A 24,757-nucleotide genomic window follows, 5' to 3' on the forward strand; every position below is an offset into this window, starting at 1 on the left:
TATCATGCAGCTTATTATGCATTATGCAGTTTTTAAATTAATTCTGCCCAACGCAGCATCTTCATATTTTTCTGCAAAATAATTGTTTTGTTTCATAGTTATAGCTAAAGTGGGATGCTGAAATTATGATAACAGTTTGTGGAAAGATAACCTTGTCATTTTTAGGCTTTTATTGGTATTCTGTTTGATTTTACTATACTTCAGCTTACATTGGGTCTGTCTACGATATCATGTCATTCTATCATGCAGCATAGAAACTGTCCCTCCAACATACCCATACTAACCATCAGGAACTCGTATATACTAATCCTATTTATTAGCAGTTTGTCATGTTCTTCTAACCTTTTAATGCAACACTGCTGATACAGTGGAAGAAGAATTTTAAGAAGGGGGTGGTGGTGGGGAGGGGGTTAGTTGATGCCAATGTGGATAGAAATTGGAGAAAATGGATGAATGCATGAATAGCGTAAATGAGTGCAGTGGGCGAAGTGCCAGTTCCCATACGTGTTCAAGAAGGAACTGCAGATGCTGGAAAATCGAAGGTAGACAAAATTGCTGGAGAAACTCAACGGGTGCGGCAGCATCTATGGAGCGAGGGAAATAGCCAACGTTTCGGGTCTGAAGAAGGGTTTCGGGCCGAAACGTTGCCTATTTCCTTCGCTCCATAGATGCTGCCGCACCCGCTGAGTCTCTCCAGCAATTTTGTCTACCTTCCAGTTTCCATACTGTCTGTATCGCTATGACTCTATGAAAATGTATGCCCAGAACAGCCCACAGTATTTCTGTGTTTAAGAAGGAACTGCAGATGCTGGAAAATCGAAGGTACACAAAGTACCCACAGTACTTCTGATTGGTTTAACCAGGGTCTCGTATAGCTATTGCATAACTTGTGTACGACCTGTTTTGTATTTAGCCCTAGAGACACAATAGCTAGCATTTATGAATCTTTAAAAAAATGTAGTACAGGTACTTACAATAACCCTTAATATAAACTGTGCGCATGGACTCCTAATCTCTTTTGAATATCCGTTTTTAAATTTTAATCCCCTTGGGAGGTTCTTGTTTGTTTAGATTCAAAGTGCACATTAGCAAACTTAGAAATCCATTTGTCAGTTTTCCCCATTCATTTTAATATTTTGTTGTTTATTTGTTCCAAATGCAGTATTTATAGCATTTCCAATCTTTGCATTTACGATAAACTTGGACAGGTGATTTTCCATCGCATCATCTAAGTCATGGATGGCTGCAGACCAAGCCCAGAATTTTGCAGACTATTATTATGTGTTAAATCCTGAACATTGACATACTTTCCCATAATCCCTAGTTATTTCTTTAGTTAAAAAGTTTGCCTTCATTTATATAAGCATCACTGTTGGTGGCCAACCTCTCATTCGATACTTACAAATTATCTTTTGGCAGTCCACATAATTAACATCCATAGGAATAACTCTCATTAAATTATTATTCCTGTACTAACTTTTCGGCTGAAACTGTCCCTGTGTGTTCAGCCATTCTATTCCACGTAAACTCTAATTTCCCCATAAAGGATGTAAGATTTCCCTTTCATTTTGTTCAATGATACATACAATACAATACAATTTATTTGTCATTTGGACCCCTTGAGGTCCAAACGAAATGTTGTTTCTGCAGCCATACATTACAAAACAAATAGACCCAAGACACAACACAGTTACACAAACATCCATCACAGCGCTGTGATGGAAGGCAAAAAAAACTTATCTCTCCACTGCACTCTTCCCCCCCCGATGTCAGAGTCAGAGTCAAAGTCAAAGCCCCCAGCTGGCGATGGCGATTGTCCCGCGGCCATTAAAGCCACGCCGGGTGGTGCAAGGTTGCGCAGCGGGTCTAGGTGTTGGAGCCCCCGGCGTGCGCTCACAGAGTCCCGCGGCCATTCCAAGCCGCGCGGGGCGATGATGTCAGGCCCCGCTCCAGCTCTTCAACCCCTCAACTCGGGCGGGAGAAGTCGCCGTTGCGGAAGCCCCGAAAAGCGGTCTCACTCCAGGGACCCGCGGGCTCCCGGTGCCGCCGTCCGCCAGACCCGCAGTTGCAGCCTCCGAATCTCCGAAGGTCAGGTGGAAGCAGCGCTCCACCACCACTCCACCCGCTCCGGACTCGGCCAGCTCCGCGACGGTGAGTAGTCGGCAGCTCCGCAGCTGGAACCCCAGGTCGTTCCTGCCGGAGGCCGCTCCACGTTGCAGCCCCAACGACAACGGAGACCCGACAAGAAAAGGTCGGGTCTCCCGTGCAGGGGAAATATTTTAAAGTTACCCCCTCCCCCCCACACACATACCCCAACAACAAAAAATACCAAAAACTACATAAAAACGAGACAAAAAATAATAAAAACACAGACGGACTGCAGAGGCCGCTGCTGACGAGAGTCGCGCCGCCCACTTAGATGATAGGGTGACATGCAATCTACCTACCTAAGGGAACATTTCCTAAATCAAGAGTGTTTTGGAAAAATAATGTTCTCATCTACTTGGTTTCAACCCAAGGGCTTTACGCCATCAACCTCTGGGAAACTCTTAATTATATTCATTTTGCTTTCATTTCTGTTCTGCCTACAGAAACATAGAGATAGAAACATAGACAATAGGTGCAGGAGGAGGCCATTCGGCCCTTTGAGCCAGCACCGCCATTCATTGTGATCATGGCTGATCGTCCCCTATCAATAACCCGTGCCTACCTTCTCCCCATATCCCTTGACTCCACTAGCCCCTAAAGCTCTATCTAACGCTCTCTTAAATCCATCCAGTGGCTTGGCCTCCACTGCCCTCTGTGGCAGGGAATTCCACAAATTCACAACTCTCTGGGTGAAAAGGTTTTTTCTCACCTCAGTTTTAAATAACTTTCATTTTATTTTAAGACTGTGTGTGGCCCCTGGTTCTGGACTCGCCCAACATTGGGACAATTTTCCCTGCATCTAGCTTGCCTATGTTGACACTGGTTCATCTTTACTCCTAGTTCATCATTACTTTGTATGGGACGACCAATTTATTGTACTTTTCCTTTGCTCTAAATAAATTCAAAATAAATTTCAAAATAAATTTTCATTTCTATTTGCAGTATTATCACTATCTTTTTATTCTAACAAAATTATAAAATTAATTCAATTAGTGTTAGGGATTACTTGAAAGTTCCTTCTCATAATCCCTTTTTATTGTTCTTATTATCTGTTTGATCATGTTTTATATTTGTATTTTTATATTTCCCACTTTCTAGGATTTGAATTACATTTTGGACTTTCTTTTATGTTACACCCTAACCTTAATAATCTATGGCTTGTTGGGGGGCATGTAGAACTCTGGCTTCTTAAGAGTTTTTGAATTTATGCCACCAATGTTATGTTTTATCAATCTGTCCAAGTTATTTTGAATATTCACAGTCATGTCACACTGAAACCAGCATTAATTAAATCTAGAAAACCTAAAAGCTCTTTTATGTTTCTCTCTTGTGGATGCTGTTGATAATACATTGTAATAAATATTAATACTATTAATTGCAAAGGTGACCGGTTCCCATGTTTGTCTGACACAAATTGTCTGAAATAAACTAACCAGAGCAGAAAATAGCTTGCTTAGATATTCAATTGTTCAATGAGTTTTTTTAATCAGCATTCTGATGAAGATCATTTAATTTTGTGTGAAGGGTAACAGCAGCTAATAATGTTACTTCAGAAGCTTGACTAGGTGCTTATAAATGTAGACACAAAATGCCGGAGTAACTCAGTGGGACAGGCAGCATCTCTGGAGAGAAGGAATGGGTGACGTTTTGAGTCGAGACCCTTCTTCACACTAAAGGGCCTGTCCCACTTACGTGTCCTTGGCACACAAATTACGTGACCTCGTGGTCGTGTTGAGGCGTATGGGCATCGTATGGCCGTGCGGGGCCGGTCCCACTGAGAAGCGCGGAGGGGTATGTAGTTGTGCGCGACATCGCGCGGGGCTCCGAAACTTTTGTAGTGAACAAAATCTTCTCGCGCCAACGGCCTGTCGCGGAACTGACGGCCAAAGTGGGACAGGCCCAAGACCCTGGCGCGACGCAACGTCTCACCTCCAACAGCAGCAGAAGCAGGCAAACGATCGCCGAACTCGGCCTGGGGCTCACGGCCGTTGCGGTCCGGATCCGCCCCCACTTCTACTCCCAGAGCGGGGCCAAGAAAATTGAAGATAGACACAAAATGCTGGAGTAACTCAGCGGGACCGGCAGCATCTCTGGAGAGAAGCAATGGGTGACGTTTCGGGTCAAGACCCTTCTTTCAGACTGAAGAAGAGTCTCGACATGAAACGTCACCCATTGCTTCTCTCCAGAGATGCTGCCGGTCCCGCTGAGTTACTCCAGCTTTGTGTCCATCTTCAAATGACGTCACGCGCTCCAGACGGCTGTGCGTACGCATGTAATCGCGCCCGACCTTCGCGGGACCGTCACGGCTCAACGCAACCACGAGGTCGCGTAATTAGCGTGCCAAGGACACGTAAGTGGGACAGGCCCTTAAAGATGCTTATAAACTTAGTTTGTTGAAGATACTTACAGTAGGTGCTTAAAAACATGAGCCACTCCTGTGCTCCATGTGTACAGTGTCAGCCATACAAGATGCATTATTATTCCCAAGTAATAGTGGAACAATATGGGGAGCATCGTTGGTTACTCCCGGAAAGCAGGATTTTGTTCACATTGCTGCGTTGGTACTTTTGCAAAGGAAGCCCCATATTTACCCTAGATCTGTCGCACTTCACGGCATCCTCTTCCCAACTATCCACCCCTCTGACCTTGCTCTTCGTCATTGAAGGAGCCATGATGCCCTGGATCTTCAGATCCTTTCAGATCTCAGCTTTTCCTCCCACCTCTAACTATAGTCTCCAATCGGACTTACAGGTAGAGGAATTGCAAATTATTAGAAAATAATTCCTAGAAAGAACAGAAATATGTTCCAAGAACAGGATTGTGGGATGGATGGTACTCCGAAAGAATTGAACAGTTTTGCTGGGCCAAATAGCAGCTTCCTATGATGGTACCTTTTCATTCCAAATGATTTTTTGACAATAAATGGAAAATTTGGAGACTGGATTGCTTTTGAAAGTCTGATGGCATTCCAGTAGATTGACAGAATGCAAAATCTCATAGAACTTGATCATTTGAAGATACTTTCATCCAATGTAGTTTCATAAGTCCATAGTCTGTTAAGCACCAGGTATTAAAATAGCGTTAGTGAATACTGATGAAAGTGAAACGTTGTTTGTTGCTAAGAAACTGTTTAAAATATTTGGATTGTGGAATTTGAGCTAAGAATTTGGAATTTAGGATAATCTGAGCTGGTAGATGCCTACGAAAATAGAATTGTTAAGGGCCGGTCCCATGAGCATGCGACTCCATGCGGCAAGCGCAACCTAAAGGGCCGGTCCCACCAGCATGCGCTTGCATGCGGCAAGCGCGATCTAATGTGGTCGCTTGAGCCGTACGACCTCGTGGGGCCGGTCCCACTTCGATCATCGGAGCCGTATGGAGTTGTGTGGAGTTGGTCCCGACATCGCGCGGGGCTCCGAAAAACTGACCGGGTTCAAAAATTCCGCGCGGCAACGGCCTGCCGGCCCGCAGCCGCCTCGATGCCGTACGCCCGTTGGACTTCGCTCGAACTTCATGTCACTCACTCGACCTCCGTGAGTACGGCGTCGAGGCAGCTGCGGGCTTTAAGTCGCACTTGCCGCATGGAGTCGCAGGCCCTTAATGCTTCTGAACCTGTTTGACTCCACCTATTATAATAAGTTGTGTCTTAAGTATTTGTTCTACAAGCATTTCTCTGATAATATTCCTGTGACCAAACCAGATCTGTCTACCGGCAAGTTAAGTTTACTCGTTGTTATGATTTAGGCAGATTGCTTCAGAACATCAAATTTAGGTTATGCTGTTAAGTTATCGTTTCAAAGCCTATTGTTAAGAAAGACAGTTTAATTGCACTGAAAGTAATGAAAAAGGTTTTGAAAGACTGCAAAATGTTAGCAGTTTCTTCTTGCAATCATTCATTGCCACTTGCATTAATGTGAATTAGGCTGGATTTACATTCATTTGATAGGGTTTATACTATGAAACATCAATCATGGAGGTTTTAACAACAGTATCGGGCACTTTTTCTTTTTGTGCGTCTGGATTTGAGCATTAGGATTGATTAAACCCCTTGAGACTGATGGGATTTATCCAAGGTTATTGAGAAAGGCAAAAGAGTTGATGGCTGGGACCTTCATGAAGAACTTTGTATCCTCTCTAGCTGGACTGGAGAGTAGATACTATTGTTCCTTTGATTGAAGCAGCAACAATCCATGAGGAATAGCCGACTGCACGCATTAATGTCTAGTCTGCCTTGGTTAGCAATAAGGAGTGACGCAATTAGCCTTAATAACCTCAGCCAGTTGCCATTCTGCTCCTGAGTGTTATTAGTTGGACATTTTATGGGTTATAATGTGAGAGTCGGCATTGGCCTCTCCCACCAATAGTTTGATGGCCATCTGGCGACTCCATGCGGCAAGCGCGACCTAACATGGTCGCTTGAGACGTACGGCCTCGCGGGGCCGGTCCCACTTTGATCGCCGGAGTTGTGTGGAGCTGGCCCCGACATCGCGCGGCGCTCCGAAAAACTGACCGTGTTAAACGGTCATGCGCAGCGTCTCGACGCCGTACGTCACGTGCGAACTTCGCTCGAACTTCACGTCACTCACTCGACCTCCGCACGGCCAACGCTTCTGGTTTGGTTGCGCTCGCCGCATGCAGGCGCACGCTGGTGGGACAGGCCCTGTACGGGGATCACTCGACCTCCGCGCGGCAAACGCTTCCGGTTTGGTCGCGCTCGCCGCATGCAGGTCGCATGCTCGTGGGACCGGCCCTTAAGCAAGAAAGCTGATATCATGTTTAAAATGTACCCCAGGATTAGCTAGCGTGAGAAGTGATGAAATTCCAGAATGAAATAGGTAAATGTATTGCAAATTACATTTACCTGGATATATTTGAAAATCCCGAATTTTTGCTCTTTTTTCTGTATATTTTTCAATGCACAGTGTTTGGGGATCTTTCACAGTTTCTGTAACTCAGACTGCCATAGTGTCAATTAAATAAATCATTTTCAAGAAAAGGCTAAAGATGTCTTTAATTTTTCTAGAGTGAGAATATTTTCATTGGGGAATTATTTTGATTTATTCATTTATTTTGTATGTATTCATTGATACGGATCTTGCATTGCTGACTGTTACATTAAGTCTATCTTCTTCCATTTCAATAGTGATGAAATGAAATGAAATTCAACTCGGCTGAACTGTTCTCGTTCACACAAAGTACTACCTTCTATTTCGAAAAGGAAGGTGTTTTGAAAACTAGGAAATCAACGACTAAATGGAGAAGACATCAAGGTAAAGTTCAAATTATTTTGTCATCTTTAAGTTGAAATCATTACCCATAATTTCAGCAGAATACGTGAATTTTCCTTGTGGAAGTGTTTCACATGACCTCTGTCTTTGATTAGAATGATGTTGGGGTATAGAATTCATGACAATGTCTTCTTGATTGCTCAGTCAATTAAAAAATATCACAAGCTCTATCATGTAACAAATAAACTGTCTTTGCAATTTTAATTTAATATTTGCTAACATATCACATATGTTGGGATATGGGGAGAAAGCAAGAACGGGCTACTGATTGGGGATGATCAGCCATGATCATATTGAATGGCGGTGCTGACTCGAAGAACCAAATGGCCTACACCTGCATATAGAAACATAGAAATTAGGTGCAGGAGTAGGCCATTCGGCCCTTCGAGCCTGCACCGCCATTCAATATGATCATGGCTGATCATCCAACTCAGTATCCCGTACCTGCCTTCTCTCCATACCCTCTGATCCCCTTGGCCACAAGGGCCACATCTAACTCCCTCTTAAATATAGCCAATGAAATGGCCTCGACTGCCCTCTGCGGAAGAGAGTTCCAGAGATTCACCACTCTCTGTGTGAAAAAAGTTCTTCTCATCTCGGTTTTAAAGGATTTCCCCCTTATCCTTAAGCTGTGACCCCTTGTCCTGGATATCCCCAACATCGGGAGCAATCTTCCTGCATCTAGCCTGTCCAATCCCTTAAGAATTTTGTAAGTTTCTATAAGATCTCCTCTCAATCTCCTAAATTCTAGAGAGTATGAACCAAGTCTATCCAGTCTTTCTTCATAAGACAGTCCTGACATCCCAGGAATCAGTCTGGTGAACCGTCTCTGCACTCCCTCTATGGCAATAATGTCCTTCCTCAGATTTGGAGACCAAAACTGTACGCAATACTCCAGGTGTGGCCTCACCAAGACCCTGTACAACTGCAGTAGAACCTCCCTGCTCCTATACTCAAATCCTTTTTGCTATTGAAAGCCAACATACCATTCGCTTTTCTTCACTGCAACTTTCTAAATTACAGACTAATAGAATGGGGTTCTTGATTTGGTCCTTGCATCAGTCTTGTTGTCTATTCATGATGTAACTGGTAGTATCAGTGAAGATATGAAATGTTCCTTTACCCACAAATAATTTATCATAATGTTAAACCTGCAATATTTTTCACAAATAAGTAAAGCAGGTTAAGCTTTAATTTTGAAAAGCAAAGATTGCTGGATACTGGAAGTCTGAAATGAAAACCGAACATATTCTGCAGGTCAAGCAGCTTCCATGGAGAGAAAAAAACATTTTCTCAATGATTAAATCTTTCCCCTGGTATTGACCACCCCTTTTGTATATGTGAGCAAGATGTGGGAAATATTCAGTTGAGATACAGTGGAATAGACCTGTGACTTTGGAATCCATTCTGGGGAAAGATTTCCTCTCCAGCGCAACTTGAGCGCCCTGGAGAGGAAAAGACTACAGAAAGTAGTAAACACTGCCCAGTCCATCATCGGCTCTGACCTTCCTTCCATCGAGGGGATTTATCGCAGTCGCTGCCTCAAAAAGGCTGGCATAATCATCAAAGACCCACACCATCCTGGCCACACACTCATCTCCCTGCTACCTTCAGGTAGAAGGTACAGGAGCCTGAAGACTGCAACAACCAGGTTCAGGAATAGCTACTTCCCCACAGCCATCAGGCTATTAAACCTGGCTCGGACAAAACTCTGAACATCAATAGTCCATTATCTGTTATTTGCTCTATATCAGTTTATTTATTCATGTGTGTATATATTTATATAATGGTATATGGACACGCTGATCTTGGTTTTTGGCCGTCCAAAATATTCCAAATGGAATTTAAACTGGAGGTGGTGAAGCGAGGGCTTACTATGTTCTGTTGTGCTGAAGCAAAGCAAGAATTCCATTGTCCTATCAGGAACACATAACAATCAACTCTCTTGAATCTTGAATCTTAATTTTCAGAACATCTTGTTTTTGTAGTATAATGTGCAGTTCTGGTTGACCCTTTGCAGGGAGGATATGGAGGCTTTGGAGAGGATGTAGAGGAGGTTTACCAGAATGATGCCTGTAGGAAGGGTACAAGCTACAGGGAGAGGTTGGATAGACTTGCTTTTCTTGGAACATCAGAGGAGACGCAATGAAAGTATATAAAATTATGAGAGGCATTGATAGGGTAGACAGTCAGAACCTTTTTTCCCCCAATATCAAATACTCTAGTGAATAAGGTGAGAGAAGCAACATTTAAAGGAGATGTGTAGGGCAAGTTTTTTTTGTTTTTTTGTTTGTTTTTGCACTAGTCAGTGGTGAGGATCTGAAATGCTCTTCCAGGGGTGGTGGTGGCAGCACATACAACAGCAGTATTTAGGAGACTTTTGGATAGGCACATGGAGGTGCAAGGGATTGGTGGAATATGGATTATGTGCAGGCAGATAAGAGTTGGTCTTGGCACAATCATTGTGGTAAACAAGATGCCATTGTGACTGCAAACCGGGGTTAGAAACATAGACAATAGGTGCAGGAGTTGAGGCCATTCGGCCCTTCGAGCCTGCACCATTCGCCATTCAATATGATCATGGCTGATCATCCAACTCAGTATCCCGTACCTGCCTTCTCTCCATACCCCCTGATCCCTTTAGCCACAAGGGCCACATCTAACTCCCTCTTAAATATAGCCAATGAACTGTGGCCTCAACTACCATCTGTGGCAGAGAATTCCACAGATTCACAACTCTCTGTGTGAAAAATGTTTTTCTCATCTCGGTCCTAAAAGATTCCCCCCTTATCCTTAAACTGTGACCCCTAGTTCTGGACTTCCCCAACTTCGGAAGCAATCTTCCTGCATCTAGCCTGTCCAACCCCTTAAGAGTTTTGTAAGTTTCTATAAGATCCCCCCTCAATCTTCTAAATTTTAGCGAGTACAAGCCGAGTCTATCCAGTCTTTCTTCATATGAAAATCCTGCCATCCCAGGAATCAGTCTGGTGAACCTTCTCTGTACTCCCTCTATGGCAAGAATGTCTTTCCTTAGATTAGGAGACCAAAACTGTATGCAATACTCCAGGTGTGGTCTCACCAAGACCCTGTACAACTGCAGTAGAACCTCCCTGCTCCTATACTCAAATCCTTTTGCTATGAGGTGTCACCTTGGGCAGTCAAGGGTGACAATGCACAAATGGGGCTACATCGAGAGTACAACAACCTGTGTCTGTGGCACACAGACCCAGACAATGCAAACATCTACTGCAATGCCTATTGCTAGATAATCCATGTACTACTGCAGATCTTGCACATAGCACAAGAATATGTACAGAATACATACAGCAGTGGCGAGCCACTATATAGCATAAGGACACGAAAGAAGAAGAGGATTGTGGGCTGAATGGCCTGTTCCAGTGATGTACTATTTTTTATATATTATGTTTATCATTTTTATTGGAGAAGATGTATGAAATATGTGAATTCGGAGATAAAAGTTACCCATTTAAAGTCAAATGGTAAAATATGACATGTCAGACTTTGTGTCAAGAATGTCCCCCATCAAAAGCAGCAGATGCAATATAAATACATCTCATTCAAAAGAGAACTGAATAAAATGTGTCTAGAGAAATGGAATAGGAATTCAATGTGTACTTGGAAGAATAACATTTAGTGTCATCCAAGTATCATTGGAAACATCAGAGATGTTTAGTGATGCATTGTGAAGTATGTGAATAACACCATTTTCTGGAGCTTTTTTTTGGGTGCGTTAGGAAACATGTTTGGAACTTTTTCCATTGGCAGATTAAATAGATTTATTTTGAATCCATAAAAGGTTGGAATCTGTGTGATTTTTCAAAGGGAATAGGATTGATTGCTTGCTGAAATATTCACTTGTTACTCAAGAAGCAGAAACAGCATGAATGCTGGAAATCTGTATTAAAAACACGATAAAAGTACTCGGCAGTCAATCGTCATGTCAATAGATAAATGAAATTAACTTGTGAAAATATGCAAACAAATGTGTTTTATGTTGAAGAGAGGGGAAGGTGCAGGTAGAATGTTTGAGATAAAGTGGTGAGAAAGATTCCCGGGTGACACCATAGTTTTCAGTGCTCTATGTTAAATTTTTAGTGTGTTTTTGTGTGTTCTTTTTTCATTGTACCGCTGCTGGCAAATTCATTTCACTCGCACTTTATGTGGAAGTGATGAATAAAACTGATTGTATTGTATTGATTGTCTATAAGAAGAGGAGCTGAATGCTAGTTAATCATAAGAGATCGATTTCAAGTCTAAAGAGGAGCATGAATGAAAGGAATTGCTGGGAAAAAGCATGCTGGAAACGTGGCATGCAATATGTAGTGTGTGAGAAGGAACTGCAGATGCTGGTTTAAACTGAAGATAGACACAAAAAACTGGAGTAACTCAGCGGGGCAGGCAGCATCTCTGGAGACCATTCTCGACCCGAAATGTCACCCATTCCTTCTCTCCAGAGATGCTGCCTGTCCCACTGAGTTACTCCAGCTTTTTGTGTCTATGTCGTAGGTAGTGCTTGCCAGAGTTCTGACCAGATGAGATAGCACCCATGGGGAGAGAAAAAAGACTGATCTAACATAGCAACTGAATGTGCTTGCATTGGAACTGGTTGGTCATCTGAAAGGCTTGTTGTCTAAAATTATTGAATGCTATATGTCAGATAGGCCACCTTAGTCTTTTTAGCTTTCTGCAATTGCTGGGTGTGTGTAAATGAATAGTTGACTCAACATTTAACAAGATGACTAATCATGTAAGCTTGGAACTCCACTGACATCATGTTGATGATCACTGTATCCCACTGAAATATTCATATAACAAATGCAAGTTTTTGGTTGGAACCAAACTATGTATTTTTTTTTATTGAAGAAAGAAGCAGAGTAATTTGCAGATAAATCACATTCAATGTTTCCCCAGATGATTGATATGTAAATTAGCTTAATTGTAGCATCATCTTCTAATTATTTTATTTAGTGTAGTGCATAATGAGTTTTTCTTTCTTTTGTCAGTTTCATTAATGTTGTAGGATTAATTTTAAAATGTAACTTTTCTTTGAAGCCCCATTATTTTGTCTTTAATAATTTGTCTTTCTTATTTAGAACCATTATGGTCCTGCTTGCCTGTCAGTTTAGTCCATTTGTCATAGTTTTTTTTAAGTGATACTAATCTATTTGCAGTTCATGTAATTGGATTTTAGAAACATAGAAATTAGGTGCAGGAGTAGGCCATTCGGCCCTTCGAGCCTGCACCGGCATTCAATATGATCATGGCTGATCATCCAACTCGGTATCCCATCCCTGCCTTCTCTCCATACCCCCTGATCCCTTTAGCCACAAGGGCCACATCTAACTCCCTCTTAAATATAGCCAATGAACTGTGAGGCCTCTACTACATTCTGTGGCAGAGAATTCCAGATTCACCACTCTCTGTGTGAAAAATTATTTTCTCATCTCGGTCCTAAAAGATTTCCCCCTTATCCTTAAACTGTGACCCCTTGTTCTGGACTTCCCCAACATCGGGAACAATCTTCCTGCATCTAGCCTGTCCAACCTCTTAAGAATTTTGTAAGTTTCTATAAGATCCCCCCCTAAATCGTCTAAATTCTAGAAACAATTCTTTATAAACAACAAGCAGCAAGAAGCAGGTCATTTGTGCAAATTAATCTTTGGTGGCATCCTTGCTCCACTCGAGCACCCCCTGACTCCGTTTCATCAAAATCTATTATTTTAATTCTCTATTTATTTATTTCAAAGACACGTCCAGATTTGCTTTAAACAAACCTATACTCTCTGTGTGAATTAGACATCATCACTACTCTCTGGGCAAAAACATTCTAAAACATTCTCACTTTGACTTTTGTGTAAGAAGGAAGTGCAGATGCTGGTTTAAACTGAGGTTAGGCAAAAAAAAAAGCTGGAGTAACTCAGCGGGGCAGGCAGCATCTCTGGCGAGAAGGAATGGGTGACATTTCGGGTCGAGACCCTTCTTCAGACTTTGATTTCCACTTTGATTTTATTTGTCCATAATTGCTCGTGGAAACTGCCACTTGCCAAAACCATATAACCATATAACAATTTACAGCACGGAAACAGGCCATCTCGACCCTTCTAGTCCATGCCGAACACATATTCTCCCCATGTCCCATATACCTGCGCTCAGACCATAACCCTCCATTCCCTTCCCGTCCATATAACTATCCAATTTATTTTTAAATAATAAAAACGAACCTGCCTCCACCACCTTCACTGGAAGCTCATTCCACACAGCCACCACTCTCTGAGTAAAGAAGTTCCCCCTCATGTTACCTCTAAACTTCAGTCCCTTAATTCTCAAGTCATGTCCCCTTGTTTGAATCTTCCCTACTCTCAATGGGAAAAGCTTTTCCACGTCAACTCTGTCTATCCCTCTCATCATTTTAAAAACCTCTATCAAGTCCCCCCTTAACCTTCTGCGCTCCAAAGAATAAAGCCCTATCTTGTTCAACCTTTCTCTGTAACTTAGTTGCTGAAACCCAGGCAACATCCTAGTAAATCTCCTCTGTACTCTCTCTATTTTGTTGACATCCTTCCTATAATTAGGTGACCAAAATTGCACACCTTACTCCAGAATTGGCCTCACAAATGCCTTATTGATTTTAACATTACATCCCATCCAAAACCATTCATAGTTCTATTTGGTCATCCTCATGCTTCCTCCTTTCAAGTGTAAAAAATACAGCGTGTTCATTTTTTCCTGATGGGGACAGTCGTACTGAAGGCAAACAGGCCCTTTGGACTAACTCAACCATTAGGTTTTATCACTGAGTTTGTGCTACTTAGCTGCATCAGGTCTATAACATTCTAAACCTTTCCTATCCATTACCTGTCTAGATGTCTTTAAAATGTCACAATTCTATATTGTTTTTGTAGCGTGTTCCATGTCTACACTGCCCTCCTGTCTGAAGAAATTGCCCTTTGAGTCTCTTTCAAATCTTTCCTTTCTCATCTTAAATCTGCCTTCTTGTTCTGCACCCTAGAAAAAAAGACTACCACTGGAAAAATACCTTTTCCCTGCCTCTCATGATTTTATACACCTCTATAAAGTCACATCCGAACCTCACGCCAAGAACTTGTGCAGTTGACAGCATATGCATAGAAATCCAGTATGTTGCTGTTTGACCCACTATATATCATTTACATTATGACCCAATGAGATCTGGTCCAACAGGAAATCATTTTCAGGTCGTTCAGCAATGCAGGTGTATTTTAAGCTTAATAATGAGAGGGAAGAGCACCAGAGAGTAGATGTAACATAGAGAAATAATGTGAAAGGGAAGGTCGCTGATTAGGAAATGATGTGTTTGATTTATTATCCCATTAATGTTCTTTAGATTGTAGGTGAATTTGCACTGTAAATAGTTACCAATGTTGTAGTTTAAAAGGCCCATAAACCCACATACTTTAGCATTTAAAAAATGATTTTGTTACAGATTTTAAGATATTAATATATACTTTCCCTACAAAGTTATACAAAATGTAACTAGCACAAATGCCACCTGACATTTGAGCCTTATTTATATAGTATTGCAGGATTCAACCAATAATTCAACTCCTTCATTGAAATCATGTTAAAAAAACATCATTTCTGCAGTTATTCAGAGAAGCAGCAACATTATTAAATATTGCATTTATGTTGGCTCATGATTGAATGGTATTAAATTAGATACATAAATAAGTTTCTATATCAAACTAAAGTAATTAACTGTTTGATTCTCAAGTTGGAGGATTGAAAAGGGGCCCAGTTGCATCCATTAATTGATATTAACTTAACTATTGATTTGTGTTGTGGGCAAAAACAATGAGTTGGGGGAACTCAGTGGATCAGACTGCACCTGCGGAGGGAATGGACAGATAACATTTTGGGTTGGGATCCTTCTTCAGACCGAGCAGTTTGAAGAAGGGTCCTGACCTGGAATGTCTTCCATCCATTCCCGTCATTGACGTTGTAGCGACACCAAACGTGGTGAATAAGGCCAGACGTCAGGCAGGTTCAAACAGTAGTTTTATTCAGGTGTTACATGGTAAGTTGGTCCACTAACGTAATTATCATTGCTGCTGTAGCTGAGCGAGGTTGTTCTCTCGAGCTCGGCTACCTGTTGACTCCCAGGTCTCAAGGTGAGATGAGCTTAAGTAGCAGGACATTCCCCCTAGGCCGTGACGTCACGTGTCAGCTCTCGTCGTTACTGACGAGGGTTCGACCATAAGCGGTCTGTGTATCAGCTGACGCCACAACATAGCCTGACCTGCTGCGTTCCTTCAGCAATTTGTTTTTTCTTCAAGATTCCACAGTCTGGAATATTCTATATCTCTTTCTTTTGTGATTATGGTGGATATAATGTATAACAGTAAATACCTGGATAAAATTAAAACTTGTGCTGTTTGTAACATTATTTGCCCAATAATATCCATGCTAATAGAGTTATAACTTCAAATGAATCATGTCTTGATTTAGGCGATTTGTTAAAATACCAAACAAAATAATGCATTGGCTTTGTTAATGTTCTTTTGCACAAACTAAGACAAATAACTTTTATATTGTCGAATAAAGATTGTGGTGGCAGATTATTATATCGTTCAAGGAATGTCTTCCTCTAGCTTTATGTTGAAGACAAAGGTGTAAGGAGATAGCCTCGTTTACGCATGAGAGCTCTCCAAGAGACATTCAAAGCCATCCAAAGATAAATCTTCAAAACACAGCCTCTTGATTAATAGTTTCTTTATGGTCGTAGTAAAAACAGTGAGATTTTCATCCAAACTTCTTCTTGTTTAAGTACATTTTGATCTTACTCGTGGTCAAACTCGTGCATGGTCAAACTCCAACATGGTCCAAAGCTCCGACATGGTCGAAAGCTATGCCATCCCATGCTTCTTCAACTAAACTAAAAACTAACTAGCTTCTGCGCAAGAATCCCAGCCTCAAACACGCCCACAACTACGTAATAAATCCCACCCAGATAATTACAGGCAGACAAAATTTGAAGGCAAATAGCCATAATTTATAACATTCTGAGTTAAGCCAAATGGCCACTACAAAGATTTTCAAATGAATAAATTCCTTGTATGTAATTTACCAATTAAACTTTTTGTATAATGGTTCATACTTAAATTTGGTCTTTTTAAAAAAAAACCCAAAACATTGATTTTAGTCTTTATCTAAATAATTGTTCGAAAACTTTGTTACAATTTTAAACCAATCTAAAAATATTGGCTTGGAAATGTATTTGCAAAACATCATTTCAGAATAAAAGTTGAAAATTGGTTTAAACTAAGGTAGAGAGAGATTTGTGCATTTCTGGATGTCCTAGTGCCCATCAGGAAATTTACCTGCAAACATTTTGGTGGGAATTTGTTCACCCCAACACATTTCTTTCACCATAATACACCTCCAAATGATGTAAGTGTTAGTGTAGTACAGATTTCTCTTTATTGTGATTTTCCTCTTCACTGGCCTGGCCTGTAAAATGAAAGTTGCTGTTTACTCCACAATATTCAAGTTTTACTACCTATGTTTTCCCTGAAATTATAGTCCTTTCTCTTTGGCAATCTTTAGGGCGAAGAATGTCCTGCTTCTCCTCCAGTTTTGTGGATTCTGAAGCAACTGATGAGGCCAACGTGGGAATAATAGACTTTTCCACAGACAGGTCAAGAGGGACTGAGTAGATGGGCAGCACGTGTACACCTTCTGCTGCTCATCCAGGGTTATTCTCTGATGCTAAATGCTCCTTTTCTACTTTGAGCACTGATGGGCCAGACATTCCCAAGAATCAGTGGGAATGTTGCATTCCTTAGAGTCATGGAGTACATGATACAACATTGGGGACAACTGGGAACAGATCTGTCAGGCTATCAAGTTTGCAATGACCATGAACTGGCCACTTTAATCTTTTTTTTTTCTTTTTTTTATTTTATTTTTATTAGCAGTACAGTAAATCACATTAATACATCGCATATATCTTATTACATTATGTTGTACCACTTCATTTTTTGAGCTTTAAAAAAGATAGAAATAAAAGAAGTAAGGAAAGTAAGCAAGAATCGTGAAGGTGCAGGAAAGTGTTGGGAGAAGAGAACCCCTTAGGGAAGGAATTAGAGAAGGAAGTAAAGAAAAGAAATAAGACCCTAGAAAGAAAAGAAAAAAAAGAAGAAAGGAAAATCAATCGCTCTATTGTAACACAAAACTCCGCAAAAAAGGATATACCAACCGTGTTTTTATTAAAAATGTCATTTTATACCCCCCGTTACCAGATCCTGGTAGCTTTATGTTTTAACTTATTATTGCACCTTATGCTTGTAATAGTTCCATAAATGCAGACCACGTACTTTGGAAGTGATCTGCTTTGCCTGCTAGGAGGCGTCTCATCTCTTCCAAGTGTAGTGTTTCGAACATGTTTGAAATCCACATTTTTGTTTTGTTTAAATTTTTGCACATTCTTTTGAAACATATTTAATTCTGGGTTACCTTCCGATATTCCAAAAATGATCCATTCTACTTTGGGTAGTAGTTTTGTTTTAAATAATTTTGTGAAGATTTCAAATATTTCGTTCCAGAATTTTTGGATTTTTATACAGAAAACAAAAGAGTGCGCTATGTTAGCTTCTTGTAACTGACATTTATCACAAATGGGTGAGACATTGGGGAAAAGTTTATTTATTTTAGTTTTTGAATAATATAGTCTATGTAATGTTTTAAATTGAATTAGAGTATGTCGTACGTTGATCGAGCATTTATGCACATATAGTAAGTGTTTATCCTAGCTCTCTTTTGAAATTTTTTATAGCTAGTTCTTGTTCCCAGTCTCTTCTAATATTATCTGTTGTAGGTATTTCTATATTCAATATAATATTATATAAGTATGATATTAGATTTGCTGATTCAGCCTTTATCTTCATGGCTTCATCTAATAAGTCTGGGGGCATATTATAATAGTCTTTTGTATATTTTTTCAGATAATCACGGATTTGAAGATATTTAAAATATTGATTATTTTTCAAGTTATATTTCAGTTGTAATTGTTGAAATGGTAATAATTTCCCTAATTCATACAGGTCTCCGAGCGTTTTGATTCCCGTTCTTTCCCATTGTGTAAATGATTTATCTATAATTGAGGGTTTAAACGAAGGGTTATTGGCTATTGGCATTAGCAGAGATAGATTTCTTAATTTTAAGTTCTGTTTTATTTGTTTCCAAGTTCTAATTGTACTATGTATCATTGGATTTTTATTATAATGTTTGTTATTCAAATTCGTTGGTGAGAGGAGAGTCGCTCCTGTATTACCTGGAGCGCAGTCCTCTCTCTCCATTATAATCCAGTCCACCTGCTGGGCAGAGTTGTCCAGCAGGTGAATCATATTTTTAATATTTACCGCCCAATTATAGTACATAAAGTTAAGGAGCGCTAGACCACCCATCTCTTTTGGTTTACTGAGGTGTGCTCTTTGTATTCTGTGGGATTTATAATCCCATATAAAGTTTGTGATGTCTGAGTCTAATTTTTTGAAAACAATTTTTGGAAGATATATTGGAATTGATTGAAATAAATATAGGATTTGTGGTAAAAAGATCATTTTTATAGCATTTATTCGACCTATTAAAGACATCGGCAGCATTTTCCAGAATGTAATTAGATTGTTTAATTTCTTAAGTAAGGGGCTATAATTCGCATTAAATCACTTTAATCTAATTCTACATTAATCCCATTTTTAATTCTCTCCACATTCTCATCAACTAACCCCAGATTCTATCACTCTACTACACACTAGGGACAATTTAGAAAGGCCATTTAAGCAACAGACCATTGAGCACTCTAGTTCTATGTTATCCCGCTTTTGCCTCTCCTCCTTACACACTAGGAGGAATTTATAGAGGCCAAATAAGCGACAATCCCGCACGTCCTTGGGATGTGGGAGCAAACTGGAGCACCGATTAGAAACCCACGTGGTCATAGGAAGAACGTGCAAACTCCACACATCACCTGGGGTCAAGTTTGAACCCTGGGGTCAGGCACTGTGAGATCGCAACTGTGCCACCCTCATTGAAGAGCTGATATTGAAACTGCATTCTCACTCACTGAGACCTGTCACTTCCTTCAAATACAAATATAGCATTGCATCTAGAATCGTAGAGTCTTGCAGTGCAGAAGCAGGCCCTTTGGCCCAACGTGCCTACACTGGCCAACTGTCCCATCTATACTTGTTCCCTCTGTCTGTATTTAACTCCAAACCTGTCCTAGCTATGTACCTGTCTAAATGTTCTTAAACATTGCAATAGTACCTGCTTCAACTACCTCCTAATGCAGTTCGCTGCATACACCTGCTACCCTCTGCCGGAAAAAGTTACCCCTTGGATTCCTTTTGAATCTTTCCCCCCTCACCTTAAACCTATGTCCTCTAATTCTTGATTGCCCTGCTCTGGACAAGAGACTCTGTACATCTACCTGATCTATTCTACATATGTTGTACCTGGCCTGCTGTGCCCAAGCTAATCAAGAGAATGGTTATTCTCAGCCTGTTACTCTCAGAGTTATTAGCAAGATCTGACCCAAAGCACCCCCTTTCTTATATTGTTTGTCAATATGTTTGCCTTGTCATCAATCTAATGACAGCTGAAGCTCAAATCAATTTGAGTTTATTATCATGTCCTTAAGTCCGGTATGGTCCAGGTACATCGAAAAATCTTGCAGCAGTATTACTGGCACATTGACTTGGACAAACGCACAACATATTAAACATAAATAATGCATGAATTGCACAGAACATTTCTAAAAGAAAGAAGGCTGAGGAAGAAACAAGGTATTAGTGCAAAAACATAATTGGAATTAAAAACTCCATGGGATTGCACAAGGTGGACCGTAGTGTTTTGTTGTTGAAGTTGGATTCTAGTTGTGTGGGGGTTGGTTCAAGAACCTGATAGCTGCAGGATGTGGGACTTCAGTCATCTGGATATCCTGTTTGATGGTAGCACTGAGAAGAGCGCACAACCTGGATTGTGGGGGTCTTTGATAATGCCTTTCTTGAGGCAGCATCTCATGTGGATGCTTTAGATGGAGAGGAGGGCTGGGCCTGTGATGGACCAGCCTGAGTCTATCACACTCTGCAGCCTCATGCATTCCTGTGTGTTGAAGTTGCCATACTAAGCCATGATGCAAACAATGAGGATGTGCATCTGTAGAAGTTTGTTAGAGTATCTGGAGACATACTGAATGTCTTCAAACTTCTAAGAAAGTATGGTCACTGGCTTGCCTTCTTCCTGATTACATCTGTGTGCTGGATCCAGCGCAGGCCATTCAAACTGTTAACATCCAGGACTTTGAAGCTGCTAACTCTCTCCAACATTAACCCACCAATGCAAACTAGTGCGTGGTATCTCAACTTCCCCTTTCTGAAGTCAACAATAGTTCCTTGGTCTTGTTGACAATGAGTGAGAGGTTTATGTTACAGCACCGCTCAACCAGTGGTCTGTCTCCCTCCAGTGTGCTGACTCATCATCACTGGTGATTCGGCTTATCAGTGTGTTATCAGTGAATTTATTGATGGTATTAGAGCAGTGCTTGGTCACAGTCATGGATGTAAGAAGAGTGGAACAGATGAAATCGTTAAATGCTTTGAAATATATAAAAGATATATAATGGAACCCTGGACTAGGTTATAGCTTATATTTCATCTCAAGCAGGCCTTTTATCATTGGATTGATGAGAGAGTGAGAGAGACGAGCCCGGGCTTGCCTCAGGTTGCTGTACAATGAGACAATGACCGATGCCTTTGAAATGTGTCTACCAATTGATGAGAGAAAGAAGCTCAGACTTGTCTCAGTGATGTATATTGAGGCAATGACCAATTGTCTCAATATAGATCACTGATAAGATGCCTTTGAAATGTGTCTACTAATTGACAAGAGACAAGCTCAGGTACATCCTGTGATAATGTGTATTGACTGCATCTCTGACCATGACTACCATCATTGGAATGTGACTAAGTGACAAACACACAGTATAAAACATCATGCAATTCTTTGTTCATTGAATTGATGGCACGGGGGAAGTCGAGTGTCTGTGTTGCTTACTTGACCGGTGTATCCCTGTCACTTCCTCTGGCAGATGATCAGTAAAGCTGGAGTTGGTCTAACTAACCATTTCTTGGGGTGTCTGTTTATTAAGAAGTGAACCTTAACACAGGGGGCTTAGTGCACTGCCTTGAGGTCCAATTGTGTTGATGGCCGTTGAGGAAGAGATGTTACTGATCTACAATGTTTGCTAATGAAGAACTCAAGGATTCAGTTGAAAAGGAAGGCACAGGAACTACCATGGTCACTCTATGTACTTTAGATTTTGCAGTATCACAAAAAATACTCGATCATTTTGGTTGCATATTTATTGTTGTAATTGCCTCTAATGTGCATGATAAGCTGCATGCATTTTCATTTTTTTAAGCTGATAGAAGTATATAATATTATTAGAGGAATTATAGGGTAGATAGTCAGTCTCTTTCTCAGCGTAGAAATATAAAATATTAGAAGGCATAGCTTTAAGGTGAAAGGCGATAAGGTGGTAGACAAAATTGCTGGAGAAACTCAGTGGGTGCAGCAGCATCTATGGAGTGAAGGAAATAGGCAACGTTTCGGCCCGAAATGTTGCCTATTTCCTTCGCTCCATAGATGCTGCTGCACCCGCGGAGTTTCTCCAGCACTTTTGTCTACCTTCAATTTTCCAGCATCTGCAGATTCTTCTTAAACAAGTTCAAAAGGTGATTTACAAGACTCGTTTTTTACAGAGAGAGTGGTCTGTGCCTACAATGTGCTGCCGGGGAAAGTGGTGGAAGCAGATAATCAGTAATAGCAAGGTTTAGGAGGTATTTGGACAGATACATGGACACACGGGGAAATGGAGGGACATAAACCATGTGCGGGTAGATGTGCAATTTAAATTGGCAACATAGTCATGGACAGAAGATGCTTGGAGAAGCATGTGCTTGTGCTGTACTGTTTTCTGTTATCTGAATCCGAAATTGATTGACAGTTTAGATGCCTAAAAACTGTCCCTACTGGCTGCAGAGTTTAGAGGCTTGTGCAAATGTGATCTTTGCTGTCATTCAGGAGTGAGATTAATATAATTTAAACTCCTAGAGAATCATTCAGTAGGAATGTGAACATAATGTCAACTGTGATTTTATTGAATTGTGGAGTTTGCTTTAGGGGCATTGTGGCCTACTCCTGCCCCTATAACTTATTATGAAGTAACTACGCAGGGAACAACAAAAGAACAGTTTAATCATTAGATCTAACAATGTAGCAATAAATCCGAAAACTGTCCAATAACCATAAAGATGCAATTAACACAGAGCCTTGGGCCAGTGGATTAAGAAATTATGTGTAACATTTGATCCAAGCTGTTCATGAGCTGACATGCTGAAAGTAATGGATTTCTCATTAGAAATGGAACTCTAGGGTATCAGTTGATGTTGTGCTGCTAATGGCCTTTCATCCATAAGCAAGATGGAAATGTGAAATAAAAATGGAAAGTCCCAGAGATACTCAGCAGGACAGGCGACATCTGTGGAGAGAGACACACGGATAATATTTCCTTTCATCAAAACTGAAAATGTGAGGAATATGTGTTTTAATTTGCAGGAAAGAGGAACATTGGAGAGATCAAAGAGAATCTGCGGTAAACTGGAGACCATCTTGTCCAGGTGATGCATGTGGTTGATGTGGTGGTGAATGTTTGATCGCAATCATTCGCTAAAATAGAGAGAGTACAGAGGAGATTTACTAGAATGTTGCCTGGGTTTCAGCAACTAAGTTACAGAGAAAGGTTGAACAAGTTAGGGCTTTATTCTTTGGAGCGCAGAAGGTTAAGGGGGGACTTGATAGAGGTTTTTAAAATGATGAGAGGGATAGACAGGGTTGACGTGGAAAAGCTTTTCCCACTGAGAGTAGGGAAGATTCAAACAAGGGGACATGACATGAGAATTAAGGGACTGAAGTTTAGGGGTAACATGAGGGGGAACTTCTTTACTCAGAGAGTGGTAGCTGTGTGGAATGAGCTTCCAGTGAAGGTGGTGGAGGCAGGTTTGTTTTTATAATTTAAAAATAAATTGGATAGTTATATGGATGGGAAGGGAATGGAGGGTTATGGTCTGAACGCAGGTATATGGGACTAGGGGAGATTGTGTGTTCGGCACGGACTAGAAGGGTCGAGATGGCCTGTTTCCGTGCTGTAATTGTTATATGGTTATATTATTATATGGTTAATCATCTTGTCTAGAGGAATGGAAGTGGTACATGATGAAAGTGAGCCCCAGAGTGCAAAATGAAGCAAAACAAAATGCCACAACCATGAGAACAAAATGCCACAACCATGTAGGCCTGCGCCCTGCACCAACGTGAAGCCGTGGTCTCCGGTGGGGAGACACCGATTCAGGACTTACCTGGACTTTATCTGGACTTTACCTTGTCTACACATCTGGACGCCCGCAGTGGCAGCTGCGGAGGGTTGAGGTCCCGACCACGGGGGAAAATGGAGGAGGACTGGCCAAATGTTGTGCCTTCCACCATAGTGATGAATGCTGTGGTGGATGTTTGTGTTCAATTTTTATTGTGTTTTTGTGTGTTCTTCATCATTGTAACGCTGCTGGCAAATTGATTTGAGATGCAGAATAAAACTGATATTGATTGATTGATATTGAGATACAGAACACTGCAGTTGCTAAAATGTAGAGACAAGGAACTGCTGGTTTGGTAAGAGCAGAAAAAAACACACTGGAGTAACTCAGCGGGTCAGGCAGCATCCCTGGAGAACATGGATGACTGACATTTTGAGTCGGGACCCTTCTTGTGATTGTTAATGTTATAGCTGGAGTTGGGTGTCATGTCAGGAGGAGGCCATTCGGCCCTTCGAGCCAGCACCGCCATTCATTGTGATCATGGCTGATCATCCCCTATCAATAACCCGTGCCTGCCTTCTCCCCATATCCCTTGACTCCACTAGCCCCTAGAGCTCTATCTAACTCTCTTAAATCCATCCAGTGACTTGGCCTCCACTGCCCTCTGAGGCAGGGAATTCCACAAATTCACAACTCTCTGAGAGAAAAAGGTTTTTCTCCCCTCAGTCTTAAATGACCTCCCCTTTATTCTAAGACTGTGTGTGGCCCCTGGTTCTGGACTCGCCCAACATTGGGAACATTTTTCCTGCATCTAGCTGCTCGAGTCTGGCTCATTTTACGATTTTGGGTGGAGGTGAAAATCAAGTTGGTGATTGTTCAAAGACAACACTA

The 24,757-nt window shown here is 41.1% G+C and overlaps 1 protein-coding gene across 1 annotated transcript in view; it reads left to right on the forward strand.

Annotated features, from left to right (window-relative positions):
- Positions 1-24,757, forward strand: part of inpp4b (inositol polyphosphate-4-phosphatase type II B) — a 613,166-nt gene that overhangs the window by 14,899 nt on the left and 573,510 nt on the right. The window contains 1 exon segment of the mRNA XM_055647772.1: positions 7,292-7,418. Coding sequence (XP_055503747.1) covers positions 7,304-7,418 — 115 coding nt within the window. The 5' untranslated portion in view covers positions 7,292-7,303.

Source organism: Leucoraja erinacea, chromosome 1 (genome assembly GCF_028641065.1).
Source record: "Leucoraja erinacea ecotype New England chromosome 1, Leri_hhj_1, whole genome shotgun sequence".
Taxonomy (NCBI): domain Eukaryota; kingdom Metazoa; phylum Chordata; class Chondrichthyes; order Rajiformes; family Rajidae; genus Leucoraja; species Leucoraja erinaceus.